The 23,238-nt window shown below is 47.7% G+C and overlaps 1 protein-coding gene and 1 long non-coding RNA gene across 28 annotated transcripts; one reads left to right on the top strand and one right to left on the bottom strand.

Moving 5' to 3' along the window:
• The first annotated feature begins 1,140 nt into the window (after window positions 1–1,140).
• On the top strand, window positions 1,141–21,882 carry PRDM8 (PR/SET domain 8). 27 transcript variants are annotated; one of them, XM_054253232.2, is made up of 9 exons: window positions 1,141–1,964; window positions 2,482–2,691; window positions 8,897–8,994; window positions 11,797–11,926; window positions 14,043–14,294; window positions 15,257–15,433; window positions 17,662–17,882; window positions 18,866–19,097; window positions 19,481–21,882. In XM_054253232.2, the coding sequence occupies exons 7-9, from the start codon at window positions 17,664–17,666 to the stop codon at window positions 21,127–21,129; spliced, it is 2,100 nt and encodes a 699-aa protein (XP_054109207.2). In that variant the 5' UTR covers window positions 1,141–1,964; window positions 2,482–2,691; window positions 8,897–8,994; window positions 11,797–11,926; window positions 14,043–14,294; window positions 15,257–15,433; window positions 17,662–17,663; the 3' UTR covers window positions 21,130–21,882. The 27 variants fall into 27 exon arrangements, with proteins under 27 accessions (XP_054109207.2, XP_078224057.1, XP_078224050.1 ...); XM_078367931.1 differs by lacking the exon at window positions 2,482–2,691 and having other exon boundaries at window positions 1,141–1,234; window positions 15,306–15,433; window positions 19,484–21,882; XM_078367924.1 differs by lacking the exon at window positions 2,482–2,691 and having other exon boundaries at window positions 1,141–1,234; window positions 15,306–15,433.
• Window positions 8,416–14,043, bottom strand: LOC118152261 (uncharacterized). Its single transcript, XR_013533439.1, has 2 exons — window positions 13,681–14,043; window positions 8,416–11,580 (listed from the first exon to the last, which is right to left on the bottom strand). It is a non-coding gene; the product is annotated as an uncharacterized LOC118152261 (long non-coding RNA).
• Window positions 21,883–23,238: the final 1,356 nt, after the last annotated feature.

Raw genomic sequence — 23,238 nt, 5'->3', positions numbered from 1 at the left:
CACAAGACAGCTGGGGGTGGGGAGGGTGTCTTAATGCTTTGGGATGAGAGTGGATCTGGCTTTCCTTTATTTTATTTCTTATTCAGACCACCCGCCACCGCCCATACACCCATTCAGCTCCCTTTATTTGGGCTAAAACCTATGGCTCTGGGCATCTCTCTCAGAAACAGTGGTGAAGCAGGAGAGTATCCCCTGTCCGGGACAAATCCCCTGTCCCCTGGCTCTCCTCCGTATTCATCATTTCCTTGAGTTCCCTCCCTGCCCGCATCCAGATTCAGGAAAGGGAAATAGTTTTCAAAGTTAAAGAAATAAAAACACTAATAGGATCTGAAATAAAAGGAAGAAAGGGAGGGAAAGCTACACTTCCCATCCTACCTCCACCCCGCCCCCGTCCCTAATATTCTCTTCTTATGTGCGAGGATGAGCTTCCCACAACCCATCCCTTTGGCAGCCTCTCCTGTTCTTTCCTCTTCCACCGTCCACAGGAAACTGGAGAGCGTTTATCCCCAAGGGTGATATCCTGTTAGTGCCTGTCCCACGTTCTGGCTGGAGTAGGTGTCTTAACGTGGAGGCGTCCGAAACTCCGTGCTGTTTGGGGAGGAATGCTTCCTGGAGAGGGGTGGACATGGTGGGAGGAGAGGGAAATGAGCAAACCACTTCTGATGGACAGCGGGTGTGTGCGCCTGTAGGAGTGTTTGGGCTCCCCTCGCCCAGTCCTCCATCCCAGGAGAATGGCTGGAAGGGGCTGGGGGTTGCCAAGAGGGTTCCCTCTCTTTCGCTAAACCTGCGAGTAACGGCTGCCCTGTAATCTGCGGGACTTGAAGAGGGCAGGCCTCCGCTCCTCTTCCCCAGGGGCCGTGCCCCTCACACACACACCAACACCACCCCTCCCGCGACACACACGCAAGTACTTGGGGCGACTGGGCGCCGCTCCCACGCCAGAGCCCTGCCCCGCGCCAGCCTGGGGCCGAGCCGTCAGGCCCCTTCTCCTGCACCCCCACCCCCGCCCGCTGCCGAGGCTCCAGATGGCGGCTCCTTGCGCTCGGCTTGCAGCCCCCAGACGCCGCCCGGCAGCAGCCGGCAGTCGCTCCCTCCCTCCCAGCTGCTGCGGCAATACCGGGGCCATTTCGTGAGGCGGGCGGACTCCTCGGCAGGCTCGGATTGGGGTGGGAGCGCAGCCGCCAAGAGGCCCGCAGGAGCTGAGCTCGCGGGGAAGGAGCTCCGCAGTCCCCAGGTAAGGAAGCCGCGGGCAGGCTCGGGGAGGGAAGGGAGGAGCGATCACCTGACCAAACCCTCTCTCTCTCCTGACCTTCCTCCCCTCTGCCCCTTCTTCCCCGGCGCCGGGGGCGGGACAGTTTCTGGACCCGAGCACCGGCGAGAAGCAGGGAGCGGCCGCACAGCAGCCAGGAGGGGGCGCCAGCACCCCAGGGCCAGAGCTGCAGGGCTGGCTCGCCAGGCGTCCCGCCCCGCCCCAGGGAACGCTCCCACGGCCGCAAAGGTGCCCCCTTCCGCTGGAAAGCGGTATTGCCCACCGCGACCCCCTTCAATTCTCGCTGTACTCCTCTCTCGCTTCCTTTTTGCATCTCTCTCTCCTCCTCCTCCCCCCTCCCCCTCCTCCTCCTCCTCCTCCTCTTCCTCCCTCTCTCCCTCCCTCTCTCAGTCTTTCTCCCTCTTCCCTCTCTCTATCTTCCTCTCAGCCCCTTTTCTTTTCCTTCTCCCTCCCTCCCCGCTGGCCCGCCAGTACTTTTCCTTCTCCTTTCCGATCACTGTCTGGGGGAGGGTTTGTCGCCCGCCGGGAGGTAGTGTGAAGGGGATGGACGGGTTTCCCGCTCAGGCTCTGGTTCGGGCTCCTCTCCGTAGGTGCCTCCCTGGGTGCTCGCGAAAGCAGCCCTGAGAATGGCAGCTCTCAGAGATTGAAGTCATTATTTTCCGGGGACGGGGCACGGCAACTGTTTGATTTGGGGGTGAGTTATGCATTTAGCGCAGCGATTCCCTGGAATTCAGAGCTGGGGATTTCCCTTGCTAGACGGTTGCCTGAAGTAGTGAGCCCCTTTCTCCCACCAAAAAGGACAGTCGAGTCCCCCCCCCCCCTCTCTCTCTCAAACGCAATGACAGCCTCCCTGTACAGTCTTCACCGTTTTCCTCCCAGGCAGTTGCGCCGGGGGTGGGGAAGCGGAGGGAAGGGACGCTGAAAGGCCGAGATGGCTAGCATCTCCTCGCCCATCTGATGCCCTTTCTAATTCCCCAGTGCTCCGGCGCTTGCCCCAGTGTCCCCAGACCCTCCACTCGCCCCTGCGCAGAGGTCGTCGGGTTTTAGACCCAGAGAGCACCTTCCGTAAGCTCCCGGCCCAAATTCCCTCGGAAACATTAATCACAACGACCGGCGGATGCAAAATGCGTGCTTAGGTCGAGACTGTCTTTTAATCCTGAACATAATTCTAAAAAGCAGCATCAGACAAGAGCTTTATTAATCCCTTGCAGGAGCAAATGCGATCTCTGACCTACTAGACTTGTTTTCCCGCAATTTCACAAACAGCCTCACTAGAGGAATGTGCAAGGACGGAAGGAAAACTGTGAGGAGCCTGTGGCTCATTAGCGAAATAATAGGGTGCACTTAAATAAAAATACGGTCTTGAAGTGGAGTGGACTCGCTGTCCAGGAGTCCGGAAATTCAACAGGGACGGCAGCAAAGTGAGTGATGGGGATTGGAGGAAGGGGTATCTGGGCCTCAGGTGCAGAGTGTGGTTGGGAGCTGGGGTGGGAACCCAGTTCTGTCTCTTCCGAAGCCTTCGGATCCCTGTGACTTAATTTGGGGGCCGTCCTCTTCCGAGGGCTCTAGGACAACCGGAGGGGCTCACCTGCAACACTATGAGTTCAGAGTTTGACCCCTTGGGGCCTGTTTCTTGCACTTGAGATTTCACTATCGTGTAGTTCAATTAATCATATCTCCCTTCTCCCATTTTATTCAAAAGCGTCTTCCAGTTCCCTCATAATCGTAATTTGCGTCATTGCCTTTTATCGTTGATTAATTAGGAAGCCGAAAATGATAATGGAGGGTCGGGCCAATAAAATTAGCTTTAGGAACAGACGGACGGACGTCCGAGGCCGCCGCCTGGGTGGGCACTGTCCACCGAAGCAGGCGAGGGCCACCGTCGCTGCCGCTGGCTGCGCAGGAAGGGGTTAAGGAAAAGGCGCGCGGTACTGGCTGAGTGGAGAGATCCACTCTGAAACAAACCCGGTGGGTACAAGGAAAAACTTCTCACTGCTCTAAGTGGAGATACTCCTATGACGCTTAGCTTTTCCTGTTTCGTATAGAAAAGGAGAAAGGGCCGGGCGCGGTGGCTCACGCCTGTAATCCCAGCACTTTGGGAGGCCGAGGCGGGTGGATCACGAGGTCAAGAGATCGAGACCATCCTGGTCAACATGGTGAAACCCCGTATCTGCTAAAAATACGAAAAATTAGCTGGGCATGGTGGTGCACGCCTGTAATTCCAGCTACTCGGGAGGCTGAGGCAGGAGAATTGCCTGAATCCAGGAGGCGGAGGTTGCGGTGAGCCTAGATCGCGCCATTGCACTCCAGCCTGGGTAACAAGAGCGAAACTCCGTCTAAAAAAAGAAAAGGAGAAAGGAAGAATGGGGCAGGATAAGGGTCAGTCTCCTGTGTCTTTGAGGGGCCTCCCTACTAGCTGGCAAACAGGTTTAAAGTCTGGGCCTTACTAGGAGTCTATTTTTTTTTTTTTTTTCCAGAGCTGAAATGTTAGATTAACTTTTGCATCATTTCCTTCCTCTTTCCACTTACCTACTGGCCTGAAAGAATGAAGAAAGAAGGGAAGAAACGAGGGAGGGAGGAAGAAAGAGGGGAGAGAGTGAGAGTGAGAGAGAGAAGAGAGATTGATTGTCAAGATCAGATCAGTTAATTCCCTGGCCAAAGAGGAAAGTTGCTTAAGCGGAGTTGCTCCCTGCCCTTGAAGAAGCAGCAGCTCTAGGTAGATGGGTAGGGTCTCCTCTTTTCTCCCTTTCTGAAATAGATCACTCCTCCAGAGGGCTGAAGGAGAGCACTTTGCCAGTCTTCACAGCTTCGCCCTGGCCTCTTTAGCTTTCAATTGAAAACCAATTAAAGGTTTCTATAAATCTGTTAGGGCCCCTTTTATCTGGGGACCCCTGATGCATGCGATATTGCCCTTTAGATGCCTCTTCCGTGTTTTGTTTTACAATTGTTGCATCAATATAATGCAGCCTTTCTTCTCCTGTCTCTATAGATACAGATACACAAGGAAAACCAAAGCTATTCAGGCTCCTCATTTGTCCAGCAGCCTAACAGTGGTGCCCTTTCTCTGCTGCTGCTTTCCCTGCTTCGGAAGCAGCAGTTATGGTAGAAGCAGATGGCTACTGATTGGGGGAGCTTTGTAGCTCTAATACTGAATACTTTATGGAAAAGGACTTTATCATGCTTCGTTCGGCAGAGGAACAAGGCATGAGATTTATGGCCAGGAAAAATCAATCTTTTTTCAAGTTGTGGCTCCTTCTCAGCAGTGTCTCCTTTGCGCCCAGGGGGTCGAACACTGAGGAACTGGTTTTATCTTATTCTTCTTTTTGCTGACAGCCCCTTTTAGTCAGGACAGTGGACTAAGAACCAGAAGTTTACGAAATTCTCCAGGTTGTTGCTGTATCAGCATTCTCTGCCCTCAGTGGGAAAAAAAGCAGAGGAATATATCTTCTCGAATGCTGTTTCAGGTCATGTTTTCTTGGATGTTCTCTTAGTTATTGGGTAAAATATCATTGTTCATTATTTTATTATCGATGAAGAAGAGAAAAGAATGTTAAGAGCAGACATTTGAAGTCAGTGGAGGATATTGAGGGAGAGGGGAAATGATGGGGCATTTGGTGATGCAGGTGTGCTTCTCTACTTTGAAAGGGTCTGAGCTGTGAAGATAATTAGGGGATGCCTGTGAATTTAGGGTTTGGGGCTCCAAATTGAATTTTCAAGGTTTAGGGGATATACAGGGTCCAGTCATATACTGGAGGCCTAATTCACTGCAATATAGTCCATATCATTTATCTTTTCTTCCCTTCCCCTGAGTTTTACTTCTCTAACTTTTGAGCAGGTTTGCTCTGGGTCTCCTGCTGGGTTGTGCCCCTTCTCTATATGCCGGGGTATGCATCCTTCTGTTCCTCCTGTCCTCAGAGTCCGTTTTTGTAGAGTAGTGTCACCCCCCCCTTCCTGAGATCTATAACATAAAGTCACACAGAAATGCTTCTAACATATAGAGCCCTAAATGCCTACTGGCAGCCTGGCACAAAGAGAAGGTAATCAATCCCAACTCTGGGTCTCCGTTCCCATTTCAGACACTCTTTATCTCCCTGATTTTACAAATGTCATTTTATGTTCAAGAAACATTTGTTGAGTGCCTTCCATGTTCCAAGTCTCTTTTCTCTGCCTTTCCAATTCTTTTACCTTGTACCCGAACACTGAAAAAGGCCAGGAGGACAGCATTCAGCTTCCAAAAGGGTCACCTAACTTTCTACCTCAAGGTACTTTCTTCCAACTCTCCAGGCACTACCACCCCACAGTCTGGCATGCATCTTTGCATCTTGTTTCTCACCAAAGAGGAAAAGAAGTGGGAGGAGAGAGATATTTTAAAAATTCTTTTTACCCAGCATTCCAAAGCAGAAGACAGTGAGATGCTGTAAACTTGGGGCATTTCTTCTGTGCTAGGCTGAATGCTCTGCCAGCCTCATCACACTTAATTCTTATGCTGACCCTTTAAGTATTATGTTACTGATGTTAAGTATTATAATACCAGGATTTCACAGATCCCCCTGCTTTACAGGAAACAAAAGCATAGAGATGCTAACTAACTCAAGCAGGTGGCCTAGCTGGGATCTGAACCCAGGCTTGACCGGCAATAGTCTTAGCCACTCTATAAATAAATGTTGTCTTTACTAGTTTACAAATGAAGATTCTAAAATTCAGAGCCATCAAGTGATTTGCTCAAACACACAGGTAAGAGATTACAGACCTGGGGTTCAGACCTGAGTGTTCAAAACCCCAAATATCAAACTCTTAACCAATGCCTCTTGGAACCTTCGGAAGGTAGAGCAACTGGAAACCCGCAATTGGCCGCTGTTACCTCATCCCCAGTCCTAGACTGGGCGGGAAGTTTCTTGTAACTTGAGACGGTGGGCTGGGACAAACGTAAAGCACCAGCTCAGGGCTGCGCGTGCGCAAAAGCGGCGTGGGTTAGGAGAAGGAGGCCCCGCTGGGCATCCCGAGACAGGCAGCTCCGTCTGTCGTGTGGCCCACAGTGCTCCGCTCGAAGCCCGCGTGAGGACGCTGGGACAAGGAGTGAGGGCAGCCACGGGGAGAACCTGCCCTGCGCGAAACTCCAGTGCCAATGGTGTAGCTGCGGCCTCTGGGCACCAGTTACCTCGTCCTGCCGAGCTCCGGGACTTGAGTGTGTAGGGGAGGGCTGGGGCCATCCACCTTGTCTGCATCTGAGCCTCAGCGCTTCACAGGAGAGGGGAGGTCGCGCGCGCTCTCAGAGGCCCAGAGCCCTGGTCAGCGCGGGAGGCCCGATCTCCCAGGTTTCTCTGCTCACCCCCAGACCTCGGCTTTTGGCCGCGGCGCTAGAGTTTACCATCAACGTGTTCACAAGCTTCTTATCCCACGGCGTCTTCCGGATCAGCCTTTGACAGCCTGTCTTACCTGCGATTCTAACGTGGCACAGCGATCCTGACCCTTGGCGCTACCAGGCTTAAAGAAGTAACTCTCAAGATGGGCATGGGAGGATAGAGGTCAAATCTCAATCTACCAGGCAGGCCTTCCTCAGCAAACTAATTGCTCTTCCATTAAACCAGGGTTGGGGGCGGGAGTGCGCGGTGCGGGCTGGGAAGGAGGAAAGGGATGACTGCCTTTCCTTCCGTTTCTCCCTAGAAACTTCGGGAAATCCTCAGCCCTCGCTGGGTCACTTGGAAAGTGGTACACAATACAGTTCCCAGTTTTTTAATGAGGAAGGAAAGGCAGTGAGTCACAATAGGCAGCCCTGAAATGGGCATTTACTATGTACCAAGCATTGTTCTATGCTTGCTGAGTATCCACTCAGCCCTAGTTTATGAAAAGTGTCCCTTTACTCCCCTCAGTTCACAGATGAAGGACTGTAGTACAGACAGGTTAAATTACCTCTAGGGGGCTAGGATTTGAACCCATGCAGTCCTGGTTCCCCTATGGAGTTGTGGGCTTGCCCGACACTCAATTGTTGGTCCTTCTTCTTGGGTCAGTTTTCCAGACTTCTAAGGAGAATGTTCATTAATGAAGGCATTGAGACCACCTCGTGTCCGAGACTGAAATGAAACTAGCCCTGGCTCTTGGAAGTGATCCCTTACCATCTGCTCAGCAACTGGCTTTCCAAAGCGCGCTCGCCCTCGTTCCCTTAGAGTCCTCACTGCGATCCGGGAGGCAGCTCTTGCCAGCTTTAGTTCAACCAGAGGAAAACCGAGGCTGAGCAAGGTCCCTGGCAGCCCAGCTAGTAAGAAGAAATGGGAACCAGGCTCTTGCCCCTCGAGACAAGATCAGGCGACGAGCTGGTCGAGGTGAACAGAGGCAGATAGAGAGGGAGGTGGAAAGAGGGCTAGGTTCCCGCAGGCCCCGCCCTTTGGACGCCTTTCCACAGATAAAGTGTTCACCTAAAGGGAAGCAAATGAGGGCACTAATTCCCGATGGGAGGCTAAATAACGTGGAAAATGTGGCGGGCCCTTGGGAACTGCACTTTGTCCCTGCTTCGCCCAGGGCGCATCTGGAGCGTACCAAGCGCGCCGCTTGGCCTCACACTGCCCCAAGTTCACGGTTTGTGCACTGTGCGTCTATAAGGGCGCCACCGGGCAGATGATGGCTTGTTTTGTTCTGCCCCGGTCGCCTCCCGTGTCAGGACTCTGCACTCTTTGGTGAATCAACTCAAACGGTGTGATCCGGATCTGTGTTTCATGATATTGTGGGGGCGTTGCCCTCCTGGAATCTCTCCCAGGGAAACCTGGTTTGCCCACACTGAAGTCTGTCATTTGGCCTTCTCTGGACTCTTACTTTTGTCTCTGCACCTTTTACTGAGACACGGGCACCGCACAATGTAGACATCAGGGATTGTCTTTGTCTAGCAGGCACTTCTGTGCCTTATCTTGCTGGCCAAACTTAGGACTCAAACTAAGCTGTGTAGGGCCTTGAGGATGAGTAGCTAATTCAGTCCCCCAGGCAAGAAAAGAAACTCTCTGTATTCAGTGCATTGGCATTGGGTTTCTAGAGGATATTTTCACAGGTTCAGGGGAACCCCACTTACCTGGAATATACATCTTAGGGCTTCGATAAACTGATTCTAGAATGTAGATAATGCTGTGGAACAGCTGATCACACACACAAGGTATTAGTAATATTATACTCAGGAAATATATTCTTTATAACTCTATTCAGTTTGCTCCCTTGGGACAAATTGCTGTCCTGTATGACTTCACACAAACTATTTTCTCAAAATCATCTTACATGAAAGCATTCAACAAAGAGCACTGGATGCTTAATGGACAAGCATTCAAGGAAAATGACAGTTCTAAAACTCATTTTTAATTGCTACCTTTGACAACATTCACCCCAACCTGAAACACACACCCACAGCCATACACACATAGAGGACAATTTCTGCTCAGGTATAAAGTTGTTCAGGCCTATGTTAAATTCTAGGCCTAGCAAATCTCAACATCCAGGTCATTATATTCAATATGTTTGTTCTTAAGAATTTATGAGTGTTTTATTTAGCAATTCTGGATATTATTTCTTTTAAAATTTCGAGTTTTCCTTTAAACTTCCTTAAAAGGAGATTATGAATGATGTCATGGTTACTATAATGCATTACAGATACTATCAACTCAGCCTGGGAAGCAGCTTTTCACTCAGCAAGTTCAAGAGAACAACTATGTTACAAGCCTTGCCTATTCCTTCCTCCACATCATAATGTAAGTCCACAGGTGTTTGTAGTAGTCATGACGTTGCTATCATTTGTGACATGTTGATCTTTGAATTTCTTTTTAGGAGACTACATTTTCAAGTATTAGCAGTGAGGAAAGACTTATATTGGTAGCTTTTGAGTGTTTTTGAAAGTCTCCTGAAAACTAACAACTTTTCATATAATGTTTAGAGAGACATCCCCCATTGATACTAAATTAATACCGCCGGATTAAATCATAGAATGCCTGGAATTCATTTGAATTTAAATCATGAAGAATAGTTTTTACTCAAAGCATTCCATTGGCAATATGAGTTAAGGAAGCAGTTTGGGAGCATAATTTGTAAAGAAATTGAACCATATTTCCAAGACTCTTCAATACAATGTGAATCATCACTGTGTAGTTCCTAACTGGTATCCACTTCTCAAATCCTCTTTGTCTCTTTCCTCCTTCCTTTGTTTTCACTTTCTTTATCTCACTTCTCTTTTCCTTGAGAAAATGAAACATCTCTCTCTTCGGGCCTCCAGAATGTGTCCCATAGGTGTATTTCAAGTACTGGACATTTGTGTCCCCTGCTTAGCCCCTTTCCCAGAAAAGCCAAGCCTTGTGCTGCTTTTTCCCCAGCAGCCCAAATTCTCACAGTCCACACCTCAGAAAGCTAACTGGGATTGGATGCCAAGGGGTGTAGTCTGCTCAGGATATATATGCTGTGTGTCTATTGTTGCTTCTTTATTTAACTCAGGGATTACCTACTACCTAAGAGAGAGGAAAAGGTGTGGCACACAGGTACTGAATCTTGGGATAACGTCCATTCGCCTGGCTGTGTGAAGAAATCTGATATAGAGCCTCTCAGTGTTGTCACATTCCCAAGGCCTAGAGTTAGACTTCTCAAAGTCTCATTTGAGACTGCTGGACACAAATTTGGGACTGCTAGACATACCCTGATCCCCAGTCTGTCTAAAAAGCCTGACCCAGAGGGTAAGGAGGTTCAGAGTGGCTGATGGAGATTCAGCTACAATCAGCCAACACCCCTCACACTGAGATGCATTCAAAGGCTTTTTATAACTCTATTCAATTTGCTCCCTTGGGACAAATTGCTGTCCTGTATGACTTCACACAAACTATTTTCTCAAAACCATCTTACATGAAACATTCAACAGAGAGCACTGGATGCTTAATGAACACGCATTCAAGGAAAATGACAGTCCTAAAACCCATTTTTAATTGCTACCTTTGACAACATTCACCCCAACCTGAAACACACACCCACAGCCATACACACATAGAGGACAATTTCTGCTCAGGTATAAAGTTGTTCTGTGATGTCCGAGTCTAGGAGGGACTTTGGAACCTATAGATTTGACAAAAATCTAGGACTTTTCTTGCCAGATATTTACACACTGATCTGGTGAGGAGTACAAAAGTTGGGAGAATCCAGGGGGTCAAAATATTGGATACTGGATTTGGTTCAGAGGTCACACTCACATAGATGAGTATGAGGCACTGATTTCATACCTGTTGGTAGTTGCCTCCAACATCACTTTGGTTTGCTAACCCCTCTAAAAGTCAGTCAGAGGCTATGAAGCCAGTTGACTACAACCCAGATCCAGGAGAGGAAGATAACATATAGCTTTCAAAGACTATTCCATTCTCAGCTGAACTGCAACAGAAGTGTAAATAAAACTTGGGAATGCTCAGAGACAACATTTTAAACTTGAGAAAGGCAGGTTACCATCGTAATGATAATAGTGGTAGTAGTAGCTGCAGGAGCAGCAGCATTAAAAGCAGGACCATTTATGAGGAAAAGCCCAAGAGAGATAAATGTGAGTCAGGAATAATGACCCCTACAGTTGGGAGCCTGAAGTCCTTCCTCACAGGTTACAAAATTACCCAACTCTGAGTCTCTGGCTTTCCCAGGGCCAGCCTGGAAAACATTTGCTCATGTAATACCCAGTGAACCAACTACAATACTTAGGGTGAGGAAAAGACCCAAATGAAGCTTGCAATGTATACTTATAAAAAACAAGCACCCCTCCCCACACCCAACTCCCTCAGGTCATTCTTTTTATCCAAATCAGCAAGCAGGCCTCTTCTTGACTCACCAAGATGTAAAACAAACAAACAAGCAAACCCCTCTGTGTTTCTTTTTAAAAAACCACCACGTATCATTCTCTTGATAAAGGCAAAATGGTAGAAAATGAGTTAACAACCTCTGAACAACATTTTTGGCACAGGCCTGGTGTTTTTCCTAATTGACCAGCCCATAATTTCTGTCTCTCCTTCATGTACAAGTAGTCAATCAAGTTTATCCCTTAAAAAGTTCCTTATTCTGAATGGTGAGGCTAGGTAATGCAGTACTCCTTGAAGATCTATTCTCTGCCTTTCTCAACCCTCACAGCCCCTTCCAGAGACCTCTCTGTGGGAAATTAATAAGCTTAGGAAGGAGCTGCCACTGTCTGCTCCATTGCCATCCTCTTATCTTCCAGTGTATGGGCTCTTTTTTTCCCTTTCACCATGAATTGCCATGCTCTTGACAATGAAGTCTTTGCTGGTGTAGTGTTTTGGCAGTAGGGTTAGAGGTGGGTAAGCCAGGACCTAGAAAGTTATAGAAAATAAAAATTAGTGTGTTTTCATTTTCACAGGATAATAATCTTTACTTGAATTATTATTGGAGATGTTACCTGCCTCTTATCACAGAAGTTGAAATATTTTGGGCTTCATTTTTTGACCCTGGGAAGAGAAAGGGTGTTCCCATTCTAATACCAAGAATTAAATTTCCCTTTCTCACCCTTTCTCCACCCTCTCACTTAGGTCATAAAAGGCATCACCTTGGGTATCATTTATCAACCTCTCTCCAGGCTTCTCTTCCAAAACAACACTACAGTTTCCTACATGTGTATTTTTGCCAGGACTGCAAAGAGCCTTGCTAAAGTGGAACAAGGTGAACATACCCACTCTTCATTGTCATCCTTCTAATCACTTAATTGGAAATAAAATCCTAGGAAATAGAGCTCCAAATATATGCATAAACCCATTGTTCCATGTGAATTACATAAAGCTATTGACTAGGTACATTTTTATAGTACTGTCTGAGGCTGAATAAATGCCTCAACCCTTCATTTCATATCAGCGAATTCCAGAAAGTATTAATGCAGAGTGATTTCCAAGTAGTTTATGTACCATTTTAGCCCATAAATTTCTATAGAAATAAAAGTAATTTGCAGATTTTCTTTATCCCCTATTAATGATTGTCATTTAGGACATTTATATTACCAAGTAAAATTTGTACCACTTAAATTACTGGAAAACTCACCAAGTAAGAATTTCAACTTAATCTTACCTATATTGTTTTGTTATGTCAACCATCTAACTCATAATAAAAAGAGTAGGTCAGATTCATAGAATGTGAGAAATTCTTATATTTAAGGATCTTTACCTGAAAGCAGTAGGGAAAAAAATTAATTAGAGGGCAAGAAAGTGAAACTGAAAGGAAGCATCTGTTGGCCAGATTCTCAATAAATTGCTCCCCTCTCAAATGCATAAAATTGTCACTGTTTTCTAGCTTGAGATTTAAAAGGTCAAGCTCTTCTACCCTCAACTTAAGTACCAAAAACATTCTTTTATACAAGCTGGAGTCAAGATTTTAGTACCTCAAAATAAACATAGTTTAAATGGTCTCTGTATTCAATAAGAGAAAGGCCAGGCACAAGAAAAATGCTTTCCATTTAGATTTTATTTTCTAAATGTCCATATTCTGGAGTAGAGGCTTATATATTTATAATATGTAAAATAAATTTTTAATGCTTTGCATGGACAGATGACTTTTCCTGAAAGATAAACTTCCAATTCTCTAAATAACACCAAAAGAAAGCACTAAGGAGTGTTCTGTTCAACAGATTAATGAAATTATGTTCTTAAACACTGCTCCCCACACACCATATTGCATATATCAGTCTGTAGTTTCTAAGGGACCATGTGACTCTCTTATGGCTACTTTTCTATCTTGACTTGCAGCAGTTTATAACCGTGCCTCTTCTGTCCTTTATTTTTTTTCTTTCTTCTACGCTGAATTCACTTAAGTTTCTGGCCACTATCTTCAATGCTGAGGTTTATTTTCCAGATGTTTGAGACATGATTTTGACATTTCTAAATCTTCCACCCATTCTTTAAAGAAGTATTAGGGAACAATGTGTCCATGCTTTGTGTGTGTGTGTGTGTGTGTGTGTGTGTGTGTGTGTGTGGAGAGACAGGGAGACAGAGGAATGAATCTAGTATTCAATGGAGCAATCAGTCATAAGACAATTGGAAGCTCAGCACAGCAGCAGATTCCTATATATAGACATGTGAGAGAGCCCTCATTGCACTGAGCCTTGGTCATTAGGAGTCATCCTCAGGCAAAGTACATAAAACTGCACATACTTGCATAAGAAAGATGATATCTTAAGATTAAAGAAAACTGCACTTCAAGAAGCTTTCTTTGAAAAGTCAGTAGCTAACCTGAAAACTAAGGGATTCTCCACTTTCCCTCAATGTATGGGGATATTGCAGCCCTTCTGTGAATTTCAGCTTTTTCCTAGGCAGCGATTCGGAATTTGCATTGGGTACTGACCAGAAAAGAAAATGAAACGCACACACACACAGAGAGAGAGACCCCAAGGAAGAAAACGAACTTCCTGGGAAAGCCCTTGTACTCACTCGTTTCTCCTCAGCAAAATCCTCCCCTGGCCTCCTGGGACTGCAGTCACTAGGCTATCAATGCTCAGTGCCCCACTGTGTTCCAGAGAAGGGTCTCAAAGCTGGGAGAGGATCAAACTAACATGGTAAGCTGCTCTTTGACAACTCCCCAAATACATTATTTCAAAACTAGGAAAAACAACAGCAGCAGCAGCAACGAGGCTGTCTCCTTAAGTTGTGGTTCTGCCTCCTCCACTTTAGCCAGCTACACAATCCGGTTTATCCTATTGCTGACAGATTGCCCACTTCAAAGTAGTGGTATGTGGGTGGGGCTGAAGGAGTTGAGGACTGTCTATACCACTGAAAGGCCTTTCTTCCCTTAGGAGTAGAGAATTGAACTGTGAAAAAGAAGCCCGAGATCACCCAGCGAAATGGTGTTGCAGCCCCTGTGGAAGAGTCAACTTGCAGGCTGTTAAAGACCTCAAGTCATTAGCATCAGCTGCTGCACTAAAGGGGCAAGTCAGCGCCTCTAAGTGGCTTAGCACACAAACGAGGCTCCCGAGACAGCCTCTGCAACTCCATCTCCTCCTCCTCCTCTACCCGCTAGATGTGAAAGCTTTCCGGAGCCCATCTTGGTAATTATTTTTACTTTCAATCACCCTTGCCCCTCAACCCCAAGGTCTCAGAGTGCCAACAGCACCCATTATGGGACCCCCTCCGGGACTGCGCAGAATGCACCAAGCCAAGGGCAAAAAACCCAGCAACGTTTGAGCCCAGTAACCTGCGCTCTTCCCACCAACCTCTCCACCCTACCTCCGCCCACGTACCCCTGTCCTGGGACTAGGAGGTACCTTTATGTCCCCTTCCGGGGTCTGGTGGCATTCTCACTCCAACCTCATCTCCTGAGTTATGGGAAGGCTAAGACAAGTTCTCACCAAAGCGCATCCTTTCTGAATTTTGCAGGAGGAGGCTTGGTAGTATTGGCGCTCTTGAAGAGCCGGCTCCCGTTTATCACCCCCAGGCAACTAGCTAGAGAATCCCTGGGGCTAACCTCACCCCTTTCCCTTTCATGGAACTCGGACTCCCGGGAAAATACGCACGGGGTCCGCGCGCGCTGGATGTATAGCTCTCTGTCATAGCTTCTCCAAGTGCCTAGTGAAACAGGGAAAGGCCCTCACCAATCCTTTTGGTACCTTCCTTTCCAATTCTGAAACGATTTTCCCCTCCTAGCAGTCCCAGAGGGCCCAAGCTTTAGGAGGAGGCGTGCCGGGACGCTCTCTAACAGGCGTTGCCACCCGGGGTAGGCGCTCAGAATCTGCGGGGCGCGGGCAGGCCAGGGGAAAAAGCTGCGAGGCAGGCGGCGCCGGAGGGAGCGCCTGGCCCAGCAAAGAGTTAAGGGGAGGGGACGTGGGCTGTCACGCGTCATTGGGCAGATTATGTGCAGCAAACAAAAAGTGTGTGTCTGCGTGCCAGTCAGTCACTGCATCGGGTCCATCTGTACAACTCTCTCCGCTTCTCTCTCTCTCTCTCTCTCTCTCTCTCTCTCTCTCTCTCTCTCTCTCTCTCTCTCATCTCCCTCCCCCTCCCTTCCCTCCAGCCCCCAATCTATTTCTCCCCATCTCTCCCTCTCTCTCTCTTCTCTTTAGGACGGCAACACCAATACCTCTTGACATGGAAATACACTGATACAATAGGCAAAAAGAAACACTGGATTGCGCATCTTCCCGGTTCCAGGTGGCCTTATTTGGGAGATTCTATACTGACCTTATTCCTGGTAAGTCTATTTGCATTGATGTGGGAGGGGGATGGGAGGAAGGCAGTTTGGTGGAAAGAGTAGAAAATTTTGTCTCCTGTCTCCTTATTATCCAGAAGAGAAAGAAAAATAATTGTTGAGGGGCTCTCTACTGCCAACAATATTGTACAAAAGGAGGAGCGGGTAGGGAGCACTTTGCCGGAGAAGCCAGGGACTGGGGAGCGCGCGGCCGCTAGACAATGCCTGCCTAGAGGGAAGGGCTAGCGGCTGGCAGCGGCGACCGGCTTTCAGCGAGTCCCGCCGGCTCTGGGGCGGATTCTCAGGGCTGGCGGTTAAGAACCTGGGCCTAGAGCGGGGCACAGAGCTATGAAAGGTTGGGTGGCAAAGGCGACCGCACGCAGGCGGGCGCTCCCAGGCTGTTGCCCAGCGGTTATTGTGATGGGCTTGAGGCTCCGGTGGCTGGCGCCGGGACTCCGACAGCTATTAGCGCGGCGTAGTGAGGACCTTTTCACCGTATTGTTAGGTAGAACTGCATTTTAATGACTGTGTCCCTGCTGTTGCCCGAAGTGACGGGGCGACCTCCCCGCACAATGAATCGCTTGTGTGAAAGAGATTTTTAAAAGGAAGAGAGAATTTGGGGCATAAAACGCTGAATTGAAAATTGAAAAGAGGAGAATAGGATTCCGTTGAAAAGGGAATGAGAGGGTCCGGTTTTCTTTTTAATGTATTTTAATTTGAAATGAAAAATCAGGATGTCTACCTTGTGTGGGGTAAAAATGTCCAGGGATAGATGATGTAGCATGAGAAAGTTTCTACTTTATGGATATTTCCCCTTATTTCTGCTGCCTGGGAGATACAGCCCAACACTTGACATTTGGAGGATGCAGGAGGATGAATGGAAAATGAGACTAACCAAAGTTTTAGGCTATGTTGGCTGGAATGGGAAAAAAAGCACTATCTTGTAATCACACGTGTAAGGTCAATTGGTTAATAGAAATTAAAACAAAAATACAAGTCACTGATATTCTTCCACAATGAACAGCTTTGCAGGAAAACAATTAGATCTGTGCTTTCTTGCTACTTTAATTATGAAAAAATATGTAAATAATTGCCAATCGTGGCATTATTAAGGAACAACAAACTTGGAGGACTCTTTTGATTAGTCTGAAATACTAAGCAATGTACCTAGTTCAAAGCTAGTTTAAAAATTTAAATACCTGTTTTATTTTTTTAATGATAAGTCTTGTATGAGGTATCCAGAGGAAGGAAAATGTCCCTTTATGATAGCTTAATAGAGAACCCTCCATTGGGGCATTACTTTCTAAACTGCTGTGGATTAAACAGCTGGAGAGCTCACTGAGGAGTGCTCAAGCAGGGCTGCCCCCTCTTGCCCAAACAGGGTCGTATGGGGTAGGGGGAGTGACAATTCACCAGTCATTACACACAGTATTTCAGACTGGGGACACTTTAGGCCTGTCCTGTACCTGCTCACTTCATGAGCCACATGTGACTTAATCCACCCCCTTGTATAACAAGGTAACAGGGATTCACTCTCATCCATAAATAAGCATGCCCAGAAAAAAAAATTACCTCTGCTTGCTGCTTTTAATTAAAGCCTCAGAGGAACAGTGTTGGATTATGGTAATGAGTAGACATACGTCCCTTCTTGTAGGCTGCAGAGAAAGGTTAGCTGACACAGAATTAGTGGCCCTGACACTCCACTTGAAATCCATTCGCCATGCTCCACTGTCTCCGCCTGCTCACTAATGCTACTCCCCTCTTTGGAAGAAAAGAAAAAAAATCAGCTCCCGGGCACCCAGTTCAATACATAGGCAGAGAGGCACTTTCCCCCAAGGGTTAGAAGTTTCTTTCAGAAAGGAAGGTCTATAGGCTGGTTTAAAAAAAAAAAAAAAAAGTATTATTCTGCCTTGAACTTCACCTCCAAAACCTACCCAATCCAACATCAAGGTAATGCAAAAAATGATCTAGTCTTTCCTAGCCCCTTCTTTTCTTTCTCTCAAGCAGTCAACTCCAGATCTCTCACTATTCTAGTTCTTTTAACAAGTATTCCTTAGTTCTCATCATTAAAATATTCCATGTTAATCTGCTTTAATTTTGAAGTAAGAGCTATGCAAAAAATCAGGCAAGTGTAAGGAAAATCTGCCTAGCACTTGAACAGTGCTGCCTGGGTTAATGGCGGTCAAAGCATTAATGTAATTCACTTTCTTGTGCTGTGTGTCTATCTCCAGTGATGGAGGATACGGGCATCCAGCGAGGCATCTGGGATGGAGATGCCAAGGCTGTCCAACAATGTCTGACAGATATTTTTACCAGCGTTTACACCACCTGTGACATCCCTGAGAATGCTATATTTGGTCCCTGTGTCTTGAGCCATACTTCCTTATATGACAGCATAGCTTTCATAGCTCTCAAGTCTACTGACAAGAGAACGGTACCTTATATCTTTCGGGTAAGTCTCCGCTGGAGCTGTGTAGGTATATGAAGGTAATGTCCTGTTGGAAATGGCCTAAAAATAATTCTAATGACAAGTGGAGATAGGTTTTACCTGTGGAAAATGCAATAATGCAAGCAATCCCATTTAACACATCAAAAATTCGAAAAGAAAAATTAAACTCAAATTATTGTCAATTGATTTTTTGGAATAAATGAATTTGATTTGGAATGTTAGAAATATCTAAATCAATGCTTCAGTTCTGGGTTTTCCTGCTGATGAACACGACTTCCTGACCTATGGGAGATTTCACTGGGTTGGAGGCTATTTGCATACCAACTATTTGCTCTAAGTTCTTTGACAAGTATTGGGTACATTTGCCTTCCATTTGAGAAGGCTTCTTCATCCCCTAAATATTAGTTTCTTTAGTAATATTAGCTAGTGCCTAGAGTTTGTATTTAGATAAAAATGTTAATGATTTTGACAGTAAAGCATCATTAAATCCATATGCCTGAATTGGAAGATAAAAGGGCTCTCATTTCCTATTCTTCTTCACAAAGAAAAGCTATTAATTGTTTACGCCAAGATTAGGAACATGATTGCCATAGCATAATTTCTAAGATCTAAGCCTGCTTTATTTCTGAAACAAGCAAAATACTCCATACCTTTGTAATGTGGGATAACATAGAATTAAACTCTCAAGAGGTTAACACTAAATTCTAAGAAGAGATTCCCTCATTTAGTGTTCAATCAGTATAGTAAAACAGCAACAAATAATCTGTATGATGATGTAGTGTTTCAAAGAATGGTTATCTTCCCTACTGGTTACGAACATGAGGACAGGTCCAACTTTTGGGCCAAATTTTTGGAAGCGTGGTCTCAGATAAATTTTGGAAAAGACTAACATGGAAGAAATGGTCTTGCTTCTTCTGATTTCAATTCTTTCATGGGGGTCCCTCTCCCCCTTCTTCTTGTCTTCTTGCTTCTATTTCAAACCGCAGGTAGACACCTCAGCAGCAAATGGTTCCTCAGAAGGTCTCATGTGGCTGCGATTGGTCCAATCGGCCAGAGATAAGGAAGAGCAGAACCTTGAAGCCTATATAAAAAACGGACAGCTGTTCTACCGCTCTCTCCGCAGGATTGCCAAAGACGAGGAATTATTAGTTTGGTACGGGAAAGAACTGACTGAGTTACTCTTGCTCTGCCCCTCTAGATCCCACAACAAAATGAATGGTAGGTTGGCTCGCGACCGGTGTGTGGGCCCTTCACTAGCGGGGGAGAGACGCGGGGAGCTGCCGGGGCTAACCCAGCGCGCTGGCGCGCCTTTCTTCCCTTTGGGTGTCTCACAGGAAGCTTCTGAGATATAGTGCGGAATGAAGCTAAACAGATAGGTGAGGATAAAGCGGGGACACTTGGCTTGTTTGCTGTATTCCCCCCAAATCAGGGGGAAAGTTAGATCAGGTTGGTCATTCTTTTCTCAGGCACTCAGGCCCTGAGAAATGAAGGTGGATTTGTCCAGGGGATGGTGGCAAACTGGCTTAGGGGTGAAGCTGAGTAATCATGTGGTGTGCGTGTGCGTGTGTGTGTGTGTGTGTGCGTGGTGTTTGCTCACTAAGCAGGGTCGTCCCCTTACACATGCCTGGAATGCAGCCAACGTTTCCAGTTTGAGTTCCCCTATGTGGCGCATCTGCGTTTCCGCTGCCCCAAGAGACTTCACAGCGCTGATATAAGTCCCCAAGACGAACAGGGCGGCGGCGTGGGCACCAAGGACCACGGGGGCGGCGGCGGCGGCGGCGGTGGCAAAGACCAGCAGCAGCAGCAGCAGCAGCAGCAGCAGCAGCAGCAGCAGGAGGCGCCTTTAGGCCCGGGTCCCAAGTTTTGCAAAGCTGGCCCCCTCCACCACTACCCAGTCCCCTCCCCCGAGAGCAGCAACCCACCCGCTGCCGCCGGCGGCAGCAGCGCGAAGCCATCCACGGACTTCCACAACCTGGCCAGGGAGCTGGAAAACTCCCGGGGAGGCAGCAGCTGCTCCCCAGCACAGAGCCTCAGCAGCGGTAGCAGCAGCGGCGGCGGCGGCCACCAGGAGGCGGAGCTGAGTCCCGACGGCATCGCCACCAGCGGCGGCAAAGGAAAGAGGAAATTCCCGGAGGAGACGGCGGAGGGCGGCGCTGGCGCGGGGTTGGTAGGCGGCCGGGGCCGCTTCGCAGAGCGGCCCCTCCCGGCCTCCAAGGAGGATCTGGTGTGCACGCCGCAGCAGTACCGAGCCTCGGGCAGCTACTTCGGCCTGGAAGAGAACAGCCGCCTCTTCGCGCCGCCCAGCCCCGAGACGGGCGAGGCGAAGCGCAGCGCCTTCGTGGAGGTGAAGAAGGCAGCCCGGGCGGCCGGCCTGCAGGAAGAGGGGACCGCCGACGGCGGGGGCGTCGCCGCCGAGGACCAGGACTCTGGCAGCGGCGGCGGCTCCTCCACGCCCGCGGCCCCGTCGCCGGTGGGCGCCGAGAAGCTGCTGGCCCCGCGGCCCGGGGGCCCGCTGCCTAGCCGGCTGGAGGGCGGCAGTCCTGCGAGGGGCAGCGCCTTCACTTCGGTGCCGCAGCTGGGCAGCGCGGGAAGCACCGGCGGTGGCGGCAGCACGGGCGCCGGAGCTGCAGGCGGCGCGGGCGGGGGTCAGGGCGCTCCGTCGGACGAGCGCAAAAGCGCCTTCTCACAGCCAGCGCGCTCCTTCTCGCAGCTCTCCCCGCTGGTGCTGGGCCAAAAGCTGGGCGCGCTCGAGCCGTGTCACCCTGCCGACGGCGTGGGCCCCACCAGACTCTACCCCACCGCCGCGGACCCTCTAGCAGTGAAGCTCCAGGGGGCCGCGGACCTGAATGGAGGTTGCGGGTCCCTGTCGAGCGGTGGCGGCGGCCTGCCCAAGCAGAGCCCCTTCCTGTACGCCACCGCATTCTGGCCCAAGAGCTCCGCCGCCGCTGCAGCCGCGGCTGCGGCGGCGGCCGCCGGGCCCTTGCAGCTGCAGCTGCCCTCGGCGCTCACGCTGCTGCCGCCCTCCTTCACCTCGCTGTGTCTGCCCGCGCAGAACTGGTGCGCCAAGTGCAATGCCTCCTTCCGCATGACCTCCGACCTGGTGTACCACATGAGGTCGCACCACAAAAAGGAATATGCGATGGAGCCCTTGGTGAAGCGGCGGCGAGAGGAGAAACTCAAGTGCCCCATCTGCAACGAGTCCTTCAGGGAGCGCCACCACCTCTCCAGGCACATGACCTCGCATAATTGACTCCGAAAGGACCCCAGCTTTCCACGCGCGCGCACGCACAGTCAAGCCACCTGCAGGAATAAACACGCGAGAACATCCACCGCTTCCTTGCACCCCAAAATAGTGCACACAGACACATACATCACCCCCACACTACACATGTCCTCCGCTCCCAGGAACCTCATTAAGATATTTATCCAGGACGCACACACACACACACACACACACACACACACCAGGATGGTGGATTTTTGATTGGATGGGTTGTTTGTGGGAGTTTTCTTTTGAATGCACGCATTTTCACTTTCCCCAAAACAAAGGTACATTTTTAAAAATGTCATATATTGCAACATATTGATGCATTTGTCATACGTTTCTACTTAAATTATTAAGCACTTACAGTTTAGATGTAATAATTATATGTAAGGGCAAAATTTATTTTCGATATAAAGGAGGAGGGTGAGATGCTTTGCATTTCTTGATCGTTTGTGTTCTTACAAAAATAAACAAAATGAATAAAAAGGGGTCGCCATTAAATTTGAGTTTCCAGGGGGAAGTGCATGTATAATGATATAATTATGGACTTCAATGAAGAATGTCATCAATTATGTAAATATGTATTTCCTTTTAATACAAAGTGTAATTTTGTGCCAGTGAAATGGAGTCTGAATAGTTATGTGTTTCCTTTATCCCTGGAAATATTTATTAAACTTTATAGTTTATCTGAGTATGTTGGATGCTTTGACAATAAATGACTATTTTCTTCAAAGCAAATATTTGGGAAGATTTAAAATTTTATTGTTGTAGCTGAGGACTGTACTTTGAGTAAATGCCATTTATTTTCACTGAGTTCCTGAAAAGAAGGGAAGAAAGAGCATCAGAGAGGAACTATAAACCTGGCTCCATTTGCATTTATTTACTGTAAGCCAATTTTGAGCCTAAAAGGAGAAAAGTTTTTATTATCACTTGGAAAATATTTAGCTGGAAAGTGTTGGGCATCTTGATCAAAGACACATCATTTAGACAAAGATGCCTGTCATGCAGCTAACCCATCACTGGGACACCAGCATTCTTTTCAGCAGCAGGATAATTAGCATCTTCACAAATGGTCTGAGACAATGTTCAGCCTGGGATCTGTGAGACCAGATGAAAAGCCTACTTTAGGTTCTACTCATGATGGCTACATAGAAGTGTATCTTGTACTCTAATGTCATTACAATGGCATTTTGTCATAAACTATTAGGAGACCCTGTGGGGGAGTTTCCCTAAAAACCAAGGTGAAATGATAATGGTTGATCCTGGTCTATGTATTGCAAGGCCCATCTTTCCTTCTAAAGGCATGGACAACTGCATAGCCTCTGTAAAAAACTTGTCCTGAAACATTATAATGCAGAAAAACCTGACAATTTCCCTCCTCTTTCTACTCTTCCCTTTATGAAAAGTACTTCTGCACTCTTTACCTACTTGTAATAATTCTTAGTTAAATATTGAGTGTACAAAGTCTAGGTGCATGTGGTGTGACCAGTAACCATTAGACATAAAACCAAATGAACAATGATCTTTTAGGCCTTAAGATAGCATGCACTTAATCCACAGGCATCTCCATAGTCACTCGAAGCAGGCACTGCACAGGAGTTGTCCCACTTTTTTTTTCTCCTTTCTTCACATTTTGAAGACTCTCCCCTATATATGAAGGTGGATACTTGTGAAAAGGTCTGAAATGTACAGAGGTCTCATTACAGGCTTTGCAATGGTTTTCCCTAATAGGATATTAAAACCTTCATTATTTTAGGACCTCTACAAAGCAAGTTATGATTAGGTCAGGGAGCAGGTTAAGGGTATAGAGCAACCTGATTTATCTATTGGGAATGTGACTTAGATTGGTAAAAAAGCAGGTGGGGTTCTTTAAGATCATCCAATTTTTTTTTTTCTGCTACATTTCTTTAAGGCCTGCTCTCAGTTTTCCTAGGCAACATTTGGATAATCTAAAACCCAGCAAGATATGGTGAAAACAGTCCAAAATTCTAATTCTACCTCTGCTATTCACAACTAGTGTGACCCTGCATCTTTGCTGACATAATTTGATTTACGTGCAGCTTGGTTTTCTCATCTGTAAAATAAGCAAAGCAG

This window comes from Callithrix jacchus, chromosome 3 (assembly GCF_049354715.1).
Source record: "Callithrix jacchus isolate 240 chromosome 3, calJac240_pri, whole genome shotgun sequence".
In the NCBI taxonomy this organism is placed as follows: Eukaryota; Metazoa; Chordata; class Mammalia; order Primates; family Cebidae; genus Callithrix; species Callithrix jacchus.
Note: the sequence above shows the minus strand (reverse complement) of the source record. Positions and strands in the feature narration are given on the sequence as shown.